General features: G+C 47.3%; 2 protein-coding genes across 2 annotated transcripts; both read right to left on the bottom strand.

The window, feature by feature from the left end:
* Nucleotides 1–6,048: 6,048 nt before the first annotated feature.
* Nucleotides 6,049–7,811, bottom strand: LOC123493946 (acetyl-CoA carboxylase 1-like). The gene is made up of 5 exons (XM_073499767.1): nt 7,628–7,811; nt 6,951–7,068; nt 6,665–6,753; nt 6,343–6,531; nt 6,049–6,199 (listed from the first exon to the last, which is right to left on the bottom strand). The coding sequence occupies exons 2-5, from the start codon at nt 7,000–7,002 to the stop codon at nt 6,155–6,157; spliced, it is 375 nt and encodes a 124-aa protein (XP_073355868.1). The 5' UTR covers nt 7,003–7,068; nt 7,628–7,811; the 3' UTR covers nt 6,049–6,154.
* On the bottom strand, nt 7,476–9,955 carry LOC109753792 (SEC1 family transport protein SLY1). Its single transcript, XM_073499766.1, has 2 exons — nt 9,795–9,955; nt 7,476–9,701 (listed from the first exon to the last, which is right to left on the bottom strand). The coding sequence occupies exons 1-2, from the start codon at nt 9,823–9,825 to the stop codon at nt 7,870–7,872; spliced, it is 1,863 nt and encodes a 620-aa protein (XP_073355867.1). The 5' UTR covers nt 9,826–9,955; the 3' UTR covers nt 7,476–7,869.
* Between the last annotated feature and the right edge of the window lie 1,678 nt (nt 9,956–11,633).

The raw sequence follows: 11,633 nt of genomic DNA, 5'->3' as shown, positions 1-11,633 counted from the left end.
CAACTAGGTGTGTGTGTGTGTGTGTGTGTGTGTGTGTGTTTGGCGAGGGTCCCCAGTTGCATGTCAGCTATCGACTCGCAAGCTGACCATCGACTTGCAACTAGGGGAGTGTGTGTTTGTCGGTGCCCATAGTTGCATGTCAACCATCGACTCATAACTAGGGGATTGTGTGTTTGTCGAGGGTCCCTAGTTGAATGCTGACCATCGACTCTTAACTATGGTTGGGTGTGTGTTCGTCGAGGGTCCCCAATTGCATGCCGACCCTCGACTCGCAACTAGGCTTATAGTTTTCCTAGTTGCACATTCACCATCGGCTCGCAACTGGTGTCGTAGTTTTGTGTAGTTGTCTCAGTTGTAAGTCCAACATCAAGTCGCAACTTGCCGACTCGGCCAAGTTGCATGTCCACCCTAGACACGCAAATCGCCTGACCTAGTTGTATGTCCACCCACGACATGCAACTCGCCTTACCCAGTTGTTTGTCGACCACCGGTACACAACTCGTCCTGACCTGATCCGGTTGCATGTCCACCATTGACATGCAATTTGCCCCGACCCAGATCCAGTTCCATGTCCACCCTCGACACGATACTTGCCAGACCCAGTTGTTTGTCGACCACCGGTACACAACTCGTCCTGACCTGATCCGGTTGCATGTCCACCATCGACATGCAATTTGCCCCGACCCCGATCTAGTTCCATGTCCACCCTCGACACGAAACTTGCCAGACCTAGTTGTTTGTCCACTCTCGACGCACAACTTGCCCCGACTCAGTTCATATCCACCCTTAGCTTATCATTTTTCCCCTTTTGATTTTCCTCCACCATGTGGTTTTTTGTGTTTTAAAAAATGTTTACCGTGTTTAAAAAAATGTTCATCGTGTATTTATAAAATGTTCATCATATTTTTTTAAAAAAATTGCCTTCTTCTAAAAAACGCCGATCCTATTTAAAAAATATTAATGGTGTTTTTTTAGAAAATGTTTTCTGTGTATGTTAAAAATGTTCATCATGCATCTTTCAAAAAGATTCATCGTGTATTGTGAAAATATGTCAACAGTTTTTTTTAAAAAAAACTTGAGCACTTCTACAAAAAAAAATCTTCATGCAATACATGACTATATTTTCATCTTCGTTTATTTTTGTAAATAGGATTTACATCAAACTAGAGAAGTATTTTTTTAATATAGATATAGATTAGAAGTTTTTTCATGCATGTGTCTTTTGGCCCTTCGTGCACAGATATGTTTTTAAAGAGAATATTGGACTATTAATTAATCAACGGTAGACAAATGCAATATGGTGGTACAGGTACATGTACGTGTTGTGAGAGCGAGAGATTCATTATATATGAAGCTTAGTTAGCTTAACATTTTGTTGCGTGAGCGAGCGCACGTATGTGCATGCATGCATGTGCGGTTAAACTGAAGATAAAGAAGCAGCTAGCAGGGCTACTTGCGTGGTGTGCGTGGCACCCAGAGAAAAGACATAACGATGAGTACAAATACATATACATGTGTATGAATATATACAGGTGCAGCCCGGATCTGACCAGTAACAAACAACATTTTAGGATGAGCTGGGGTGTCGGGGTTGTTTGTAGTGGGCCGGAGGATACACAGAAGAAAAGAAAAATACAAACAAACAAAGTAAAAAACAAAGACAAAGAGCGGAGGTGGGGTTTATTTTAGGATGAGCTGTTGCTGACATGACATTTAGATGACATCCTTTTGTCACATCTAGATGAGGTTTAGACAGACTCAATATAATTTTCTTGACAGATCAATCTATATGAGACGTAATATAGTATGAAATCTTCTTTGTATCCAAAAATTTTTTTGCTAGGAGTGTACGCATAACAAATTAATAACCGGTATGAGTTATAAATCTCTTAATTTCACCGCGAAAAAAGTAATAAATCTCTTAAAACGGGATCTCAATGTTTTTTTTTCTTTTGCGAAACAGTCTCACAAACACGTACTGGAAACTTTCCTGAAAAAAAAAACACGTACTGGAAACAATCGAAATGGCTATTCTCTTTTATGTGCCATGAAAATCACTCTATTTATTTGTTTTGTTGTTGTTTAGGGGAGGTCCCTCTTTATTTCATTCCAAGACAAACTGATCCGCGCGCCATCATCAAATGACCCAATCCGGCGCGGCGCAGACGTGGGAGTAACGTTTGGACCGGTGCTTGATCATGCTCAGCCCTCCGCCGGCCTTGGGCATGGGCAGCAGCTCCACGCCGGCAAACACCGCAAAGTTGTCGCATTTTCCGTAATCCCCGCCGCCGTCTTTGAACTGCTGCCACTCTCTCGTCTCGAAGAACTTGGCGACCAAGAACCTGCAGGAGCCCAGCGGCACGAGGTAGGACGCCACCGGGTTCCACCCCTCGCCCTGCGCGACGTCCTCCCACTCGCCCCTCAGCACGGGCGGCCTCGTCTCGGAAGCGGCGGCGAGGTCAGCTTGTTGTTGTGGGACGAGAAGCCGAACCAAAGGCCGTGCTCTGGGACTAACTCGGCGCGGCCGCGGAACGGCAGCGGCCAGTACAACGGCCGGGGCGCCCACGCGCCGCTGCCCGTGTCAAGGCCGTCTCCAGAAATTCGGGGCCCCGGGACGAGAATCAAAATTGGGCCTAAAAACAGTCATATAACATGAGAACTAATATAACCGAGGCGTACTCTCAGTCTATTAACAATTTCAGTCTGTTATATCTTACTCCTAACTTAGCACCGTTGACAAATAAATTCATTGTCATTTATCAATTCATTGTCATTTATCAATGCCCAGCCCATGGACACATGATGATAATATCATCCTACTCGGCTGCTCCTAACTAGGGCCTGCTCCTAACCTGGGCCAGGGGGATCAAAATTAGAAATCTACCAAGTATAGGGATGATAAAATTAAGTTGTATACCTAGTAGATGGATACCTGGGTTATAGCCGATGGCGGAACCGCAGACGCGAAAGGCAGCAGCGGTCAGCTGACGACGTTCCAGGCGAGCAATTGGCGAAGGGAGCAGCGGACGGCACCTTGGGCGATTGGCGGAACCGCGAAAGCAGGAGGCGGGCGATTGGCCGAAGGCAGGAGATGGCATCTGCTCGTTTGGCGGAAGCAGGCGAACCGGCGGCGTGTTAGCGATCGATGGGAACACTTAAGAAGGCCTCGCGGGCTGGCTTTTCGTTGCTGCGTACTTTGCTTAGGCCTTGCCGCTGGATTAAATGGTAAAATGTGATTATATTGATACACATCCTACTAATACCCAGTAATTTGGGGGCCCCAAATTTTGGGGGGCCCTCGGCGGTCGCCCACCTTGGCCCCTCCATCGACGGGCCTGCCCGTGTCGAAGGTGTAGGTGCCGGCGCCGGCCGTGGATATCCAGATCTTCGAGTCGCCCACGACCGTGTGCCCCGCTATGTCGCCCAGCTCGCCCTCCACCACCATACTGGACTTGGACCCGTCGTCTACCATGGCTTGCCTGTCATCGTTCAAGTCAGAGTCGTCGTCGTCGTCGTCGTCGTCCCAGCGGGTCGGGGGCAGGTAGGGGGGCGGCTGGAGAGATCGCCAGTGCCATGCCATCCGACAGCGGAGGCCGGATTCGCGCCCACGGATGAGGGCCACGAAGCAGCGGCGGGGGTCTCGCCGAGGTTTCCGGTCCATGACGTACAGGCGGCTGTCACCGACGGGGAAAAAGATGGGCTGGACCTTTGGAGCGCGCAGCGTGGGGATGGTGCTCAGGGTCTGCGATGAGGCGGAGTAGAGGGCGGCACAACCCTCGCAGTCCACGGCGAGGACGCCTTTCTCGCCGCCGCGGCCGACGGGCATGAAATCCATGTCTTGGGGTTCCGTGTCGGGTCCGAGGAAGGTCGTGGCCGGTGGGGGCGGCTGGAATTCCTCCATCGTCGCCGTTCCATCGTCGGCGCCGCTTGGTTTCGTTCGGTCATGGAAGAAGGTCGACGGATCGATGGGGTGCAGCGTGTAGGCTTGGCGGCCGCCGATGGTGGCGCGGGCTACCAGATGCACAAGCCGGCGGTTCATCATCGCCGGCCGGCGGAATCTGGATCAACTTGCTCGTATTGCCTGTTGCCAAGATGGCGCAGCCAAAGATCTACTACTTGTCCTCGCTGCACCACCCGATATTGAGGGCGCAACCACCGGAGAAAATCAAGTCACGCGCGCCTGCATGCAGAAGCCGCCAGATCAAAACAGAAAATAAAAACCTTCCAACCACCAGAAAACATAAACGTTGTCTTCGTACTTCTTTTCTTTTTCTTATATTTTTTAATGTTTTTGAGGAAAGAAAAGGGTCCTCGGTAACAAAAGAAGTTGTCCATTTGTATAATTATTTGGTTCATAGAACTTCTATTTTTGTTCATAGTAGATAAGGACCCGATCAAAAAATATATGGCCACGGTGAACACAAACTATGACTAGAGCGAAATAATTTCGTTACTTGCAATGAACAAATTGTTTGACAAACTAGCACAGGGGCCCACACATGTACATGACATTATTCATCGTGCTAACAATATGTTTATTCGCAGAAAAAACAAGTATATTTATAAAATAAAGTATGATCTCATGTATACTAGCCTTAGATCATGGTTAATAGTATAGCTAATTGTTGGCTATATGCAGCTACCATGTCATTTAAAGTCATAGTAGAATGCCCGTGCCTTGCCACGGGCACTTAAAATAATTTGCCGAAGTTACATATAAATATAATACATGTTAAAATTCATATGTATAAAAATCTCTACTTTTAATGGAGCACTTGGTAGCCTGGTACGATTTTTTTTCGTCCCACCTCACATCACCCCCTCCCACTGGTTTTCTATTTTATTGGTTTATTTCTCTCCACTCTTTTCTTTCAAAAAATCATAACTTTCCTAACGTAGAAAAGATCACAAATCTAACTTTCCTAACTTATCGAAATCAACCGATCTCTCATTAACAAGTATTTAGGAAACAAATAATGGATTTTTAGGAAAACAAATAATGGATTTTTAGGAAAACAAATAATGGATTTTAAGGAAATTAACAAGTTAAACATGAAAAACAAATCTTATTGTGAAAGTACTATATCTCTACTCTTAATGTCTCAAGAACGTAGGTCGTTCGTTGGTTTCGTTCGTTTCCCACCCTTCCATCGATCGATATATGGCCCTACCCTGCGATCTCCCTCCCACCGATTTTCCTCCTCTCTCCGAAAACCACTCGGACAACAACCCGCATGTGTCAATTTACATCTTTTTTGCCTTTCATTCTTTCTATAGATCGCAATGCCTATGGATTTTTTCTTTTACTTACTTTTCTCTGTTTATTTTTTGTTTTCTGTTTATTTTGCAAATGCGATTTTTGCTATTTCTTTTCAAAAATCCATGACCTCTTTTTCAAAATTGATGAACTTTTTCAATTTCGATGAACATTTTCCAAATTTGAGAAAACAAATCAATGTCGGTGAATTTTTTTCAAAATCGATGAACTTTTTTTGAGTTCGGTGAAATTTTTCTAAAAATCCTATGAACTTTTTTCAAATTTGATGAACTTTTGTTCAAATCAATGAATTTTTTTCAAAATTCGATGAACTATTTTATCAAAATTAGTGATTTTTTTAAATTTGTGAACTTTTTTTCAAAAGCCGGTGAACTATTTTCGAATGCATGATTTTTATAATTCAAAATTGATGAACTTTTTTCAATACCCCGTGAACTATTTCCAAATTCGTTATTTTTAAGTCCAAATTGATGAACGTTTTATCAAATCAATTAACTATTTTGAACTAGTTTTCGAATTGATGAACTTTATATAATTTCATGATTTTTTTAAATTCATAAACTTTTTTTAAATCATGAACTTTTTTCGAATTCACAATTTTTCCCATTATCTCAAACTTTTTCCAATTGGTATGATCAATTTTCAATTTTTTTATTATTTTCAATTCATTGGTTTTCCACTATCCAACTGAGTACAGGCAGATTAGTTACCCATTTGATATATGCAGCCAAAGTGAAAAATTGAGTGATGACATGTAAAAAAAAAAGTAGGACACTTAATCACATCATTCCTAAGATCTTCCAGGAGTCAGGTTTGCCAAAACGGACATGAGTTCTTGCCACTGTAGAAGAGGGGGCTCAGGGCTGTCTAGGCAGTTTAGCAAATCTTGTACAACCTGAAAGAGAAGGCACAGCCAGGAACCTATTGATTGAAGAAAGATAGCACAGTTTGCCACAAATTAAGATGTTAGTTTCACTCTGTAGACGAGGAAAGTGGCAACGAGATAGACAAAGGGAAACAAAAGTGGAAGAATAACTATACAGTGAAAGAATTGTATTTCTTACGTGATTGATACTACGTTCATATCCTGCAAGGATCATGTGCGCAGAATTCGCACTTGCAGCAAACTTTTGATGAACTTTGCCAGAAATAGCAGTTGGAGGTTCAAGTTTTGGAAAAGTGCCATGAAATGGTTCAGCGCTCCTACCAGAAGATGGGCCAACAAGATCCCACCTTGCTATGAGGCCACTCGCCTGCACAAAGACAGCCATTTCAACTCATATTTGAAAGATGCACGCATATTACATTACAAGCATAAATTACTTTAGCCAGAATGTACAATTAGCGCTGTGAACATGCAACCAAGGGGGGAGTGAAGAAACGAACCTGCATGGCCTGACCCTCAGACATGACAAAGTGAATGACACCAGAGGCCGGTAGTAACAGTGGCATGCACATTTTCATGACTTCCACCACTTCAGCATATGATGTATCAGCAACCACATGAGAACCATCCACGATCAAAACCAAAAGAAGTTTGCATGGTGTATCAGCCAACAGCTAGGAAGGATCATGCTCTTTCAGTAATATTATCATTCGGAGAACATAACTAATTCATGTGTTTCCATACAATTTGCAGTCACAATTACAACTGAAACAACCCCTATATTACCTAGTCCTTCAGTTAGACATCCCCGTAGTGAGGATTTCTCGTAGTCCCTCATTTACATACCATGAATTGGATTCCAGAGGTTGTGCACAAAATAATATTGTCTTTCTAGCATTTTCTCCTGAAATATATGTAAAATCAGCGTAATTAATAGGGTTCTGGAAACAAAGCTAAAAATATGCAGCAAATAGCATGCTGAGGAATGACATCCTCACAAAATGTGCCACTACATACTAATCCCTTAACTCCACAGAACAAGATATATTGTGCTGCACACATCACAACTCACCTGAAACATACAGCTGTTAATGCCTTTCTATTCAAGGGCAACTAATTCATTGCTACATTCTTCAAGTAATATGCTCTTCTGCTTGGTTAGCATTGGAGGCCTATATGTTACTATTGCCACAGGCACACAGAAATCCCCAGAGTGGTGAACCGTGCATATTGTCCCAGAAGGAATTCATGTAAGCTGCATAAGACCAGAAGGTCCAGCATGGCTATGCACAACCATTTGACTGATATTCATAAGAAACGCTAACAAACTCAATTTCTCAAAAAAATCCGAACAGGTGTTCTAAGATTCCATGAACTGATTGTAGGGGTGTTCAAACAAGATTCCACTAACATTTCTCAAAAGGGGGCAAAAGGAAAAAAGAAACAAAAATAAACGAGCATACATGGACATTTCAACATATTGGGCTTCTGGAACAGTTGGAACTCTGGCAAGAAATCTTTGTATTGATAACTCATTCAAAGCAGCGCCATAAACCCGACAACAGAGAAATTTGATACCATTACACATTAGTCTATGCAGCCTGGATCACTCCTTAGTAGCATCAAGTGTCGGCAAGAGACTATTTACTGCAACCTGTGAAGCTTCAATCCCACCATAGCATCAAAACATCTGGTAAGAGCATATTTACTGTGGTGGTAGGTTGCTGCTGCCACCACCTAATCCCGCTTTCTGTCCCAGTTCTGCGAGCTGCTGAATAAACTCCACCCCATTGAGAATCTCTGTTGCTCCATATATGACATGCTTTGAAGGCTGTGAGCGTTGCCCTAGCTCAACTAAGCTCCTATACTCGATGTAATTTCCACCACCAATCATGAAAACAATGGCTTCTCTGAAGGGTCCTCTAAACTGCCCACCAGTTCCTGACCTAGGGGCCCGTGGATCGAACAATAGGTAGTTGTCCACCTCTGGGTTTGGTTTCCCTTCCATGAGGGCTTCAACAGTCCTAGTCAGAGCCAGCTGCCTCCCATCCGACAAGAGATTCTTCACGCCTGCTGTCACGGCACTAATGGACTGTCCGTAAAGCTTCTCTGCCCAATCAACAATGTTGCTCCTGCTTGCCGTGCTTGATGCAGCGGCAAACTGTGTGTTCAACGACTTTATCCTCTTCACATACTGGAATGCAGACATATCTACTTCTGACTCCCGCAGCGCAGCCTCAACCTGCTCAAGTTCAGATGCTGGTGGTGCCTCAAAGGATAGCAGGTAGGTGACGGCCAGCCGGAGCTTATCCTCCTTGGTGCCCTTCCCTCTGAGCAGACTCAGCAGCATGTTCCGATCCACAGTACCATTCACGAGCATATCATTCTCGCACTCATAGTATCCATCCAGAGACCTCTCCTTGATGTGCCCAAGCAGCGCGGTTGCAATGTTCGTGTGTTTATCGATCATCTTCTTCCGTTCGGTCAGCTCCGGGAGTGAGTTCACCGCATTCATGAGGTGCTTGGTGTTGCCAATAAGATCTGTTCCATCAAACTCAACCCCATCCCGACCACCACCCGTGCGCTGGTTCACCTCGTCCACATCCTGCTTGTACTTGGCGAGCTGGGCTTCTATCTCCTCAGCCACCTTGGGAAATGGCGACCAGCTGTTTGCCACCCAAAATGGGTCCGAGTCATCCAGATCATACTTCTCTGTCGGCAGCTTCAGCTTGTTCAGCTTGAAGCTCAGCACGTCATGGACCAACGGGCGGTAGCTCCAATCGTGCTGTATCCCCACCGACAGCTCGAAATTCCTGTCAAACAGGCAGAGGACCGGGCGCTGGAACGATGAGGCGGCACTGGATGCAGCCTCCGTGAACAGGTTTGGCTTGGCTAGGAGGTGATCCCGAAGGCGGGCGTCCAGCGCGGCGGCCACCATCTCGGCCGGCCCGCCGCGGGCGCACCTGATGATGGGCACGGCGCCGAGCGTGGCGACGACGCAGAAGAGGCCGAGCGCGACGGCCTCGACGAGCGAGGTGATGTCGGAATCGGCGGCGGCCGGGTCGTTGAGGGCGACGTAGGCGCGCGGCTGGGCGAGCGAGAAGAGGCCGTCCTCGAGGCAGACGAAGTCGAGGTACTGGTCGGCGACGCGGGCCACGCGGTGCGCGGAGCGGGACGCGGCGGTGGCGGCGGCGAGGCGGTCGAGGACGGGCCTCGGGACGGAGGTGGAGAAGTTGACGTGGAAGGAGGCGTAGAGCCCCGCGGCGGCGTCGGCGGCGATGCGGTCGGCGTTGGCGGGCGTGGGGCGGACGAGGTAGACCGCGGGCGCGTCGGCGACCTGCTGGCGCGCCTTGTCGATGTTGAGGTGGAGGGTGACGCCGTGCTTGCGGAGGTCGCCGACGCGGAGCACCGGCGAGAGGAGCGAGATGCAGGGCCCGTCCATCACCAGGATCTTGTAGGCCTCCTCGTCCCCCTCCCCGCCGCCGCCGTCCGGCGACGGCTGCTGCTGGTTCAGGTGGAGCATCCGCGTGATCAAATCTGGATCAGAGACGCAACAGAGTTGTCAATCAGGGAACAGCCACCGGTGGTGGTGGGGCAGGGGGGAGCGCCGCGGGACGCTTCGGAGCTTACCGAGCTGCTTCTTGCGGAGGCTGAGCGCCATGGCGGTGCTCCGGCCGGCGACCGCCGGGGCGGATCGGATCTGGGAGGGGAGGGGAGGGGGGTGGGGCGAAGGGAGGGAGGGAAGTCGGGAACAGAGACGAGAACTACCAGCAGTTTGGCGAGTGAGATTGTTTTGTGGGCTGCCACCTCATCCTGGGTCCACATGGCAGCCTCGTAGCTCTTTTTTTTTCTTCCTGAAATCCACCCATATTATTGAATGAAACCAGAGCAAACGTAGTCATGAAGTAGCTCGCCAGCAGTCTAAGTGATTGACCATACAACTTAACCAACCTAAAGACATCCTCCAACACTACCTACAACATCATTCTTTAGTGAAACCAATCGGTGTTGGCAACGAGAATCTTGACTCGCGAAATGGAGACGGGTCCAGCGAAAATCGTGAACTAAAGAGAAAGAGAGACAGGTGAATGAGCAAGCATCGAGAGGAAGAAGACGGTCGCGACCCTGTATCCCGAATTCTTTCTTCGTGTGTTGAGCGGAGACCATTTCTTCGGTCTCACGCGGCCGAAGGTCATCTCTTCGACGCACTGCCCAGTGACGACAGCTCTTCGGCCCAAACCGGCTACTTTTCGGTCCATAGGCGACCAAAAAGGTATCTCCGGCCACGCGCTGGACGGAGTGATCATCTTCAGCTACACGTGGATGACGGGGTCATAAAACTAAAATATCTAAAATAAGTATACATTTTTATGATTTCTTAAAAGCAATATATTTTAAAAAATCTGAGGGAGATGGGTATGAGACCCACCTGAGTTGCCATGTCGTAACTCAACCTGTGTGATCAGAGATCCCATGAAATAGAATTAGGAAAACAAGCTACTGGCTAACTGATGAGTGTAACCTTACTAACCACTTTGTTGAAAATGTAGTACTGTCGAGAGCTGTTTGGCTGGCTGATTTTGTCTTATTGTGTTCTGGGGTTTGTATAATGATGTTATCATATAGAGTAATGTTTGAAAAAGAACACCTATATGAGAGTGCTGCTCACATCCAGAAATATGAGACGAGTCGAGCTAGAGCTGCTCTCAGGGATTTGAGCGATCCAGCCGTCCATTTCGTTTGCTTGATGCGTTTTGGATCGTCGGATCTCGCTCCCGATCGATCTCGTCCGTCGGATCAAAACCGAGACGGCTGCAATGAACAGTATGCGCCCCCCTCGTGCCACCGCCTGTAAATTGGGTGGCCGTCGAGGGCATTTTCGTCATTTTGCCTAGAGGTGTATAAAAGGCGACGGCTCATGTGGAGATGACCTAGCGGCCTCCTCCTTCTCCCGCACCCGCGCCTCCCTCCTCCTCTCGCACCCGCGCCTTCCTCTCCTCTTCCTCTCTCCCCTAACATCGTCGCCCCTGCCTCCTTCCCCGTCGCCGCCCGGCCTCCTTCTCCTCTTCCTCTCGCCCCTAGCGAGTGAGATTGTTTTGTGGGCTGCCACCTCATCCTGGCTCCACATGGCAGCCTCGTAGCTCTTTTTTTTCTTCCTGAAATCCACCCATTTTATTGAATGAAACCAGAGCAAACGTAGTCATGAAGGAGCTCGCCAGCAGTCTAAGTGATTGACCATACAACTTAACCAACCTAAAGACATCCTCCAACACTACCTACAACATCATTCTTTAGTGAAACCAATTGGTGTTGGAAACGAGAATCTTGACTCGCGAAATGGAGGCGGGTCCAGCGAAAATCGTGAACTAAAGAGAAAGAGAGACAGGTGAATGAGCAAGCGTCGAGAGGAAGAAGACGGTCGCGACCCTGTATCCCGAATTCTTTCTTCGTGTGTTGAGCGGAGACCAT

This window comes from Aegilops tauschii, chromosome 5 (genome assembly GCF_002575655.3).
Source record: "Aegilops tauschii subsp. strangulata cultivar AL8/78 chromosome 5, Aet v6.0, whole genome shotgun sequence".
Classification (NCBI taxonomy): Eukaryota; Viridiplantae; Streptophyta; class Magnoliopsida; order Poales; family Poaceae; genus Aegilops; species Aegilops tauschii.
This window is presented reverse-complemented; position numbering and strand designations above follow the sequence as displayed.

What these genes read in the sequence shown, in the direction of transcription:
- LOC109753792 (XM_073499766.1), bottom strand. Translation starts at nt 9,825, where the DNA reads ATGGCGCTCAGCCTCCGCAAGAAGCAGCTCG. An exon ending in CCTCCGCAAGAAGCAGCTCG is followed by an intron (nt 9,702 to 9,794) that starts GTAAGCTCCGAA and finishes TCTCTGATCCAG; the next exon opens with ATTTGATCACGCGGATGCTC.
- LOC123493946 (XM_073499767.1), bottom strand. Translation starts at nt 7,002, where the DNA reads ATGAGGGACTACGAGAAATCCTCACTACGGGGATGTCTAACTGAAGGA. An exon ending in CTGAGGGTCAGGCCATGCAG is followed by an intron (nt 6,532 to 6,664) that starts GTTCGTTTCTTC and finishes GTCTTTGTGCAG; the next exon opens with GCGAGTGGCCTCATAGCAAG. An exon ending in ATGAACGTAGTATCAATCAC is followed by an intron (nt 6,200 to 6,342) that starts GTAAGAAATACA and finishes TTCAATCAATAG; the next exon opens with GTTCCTGGCTGTGCCTTCTC.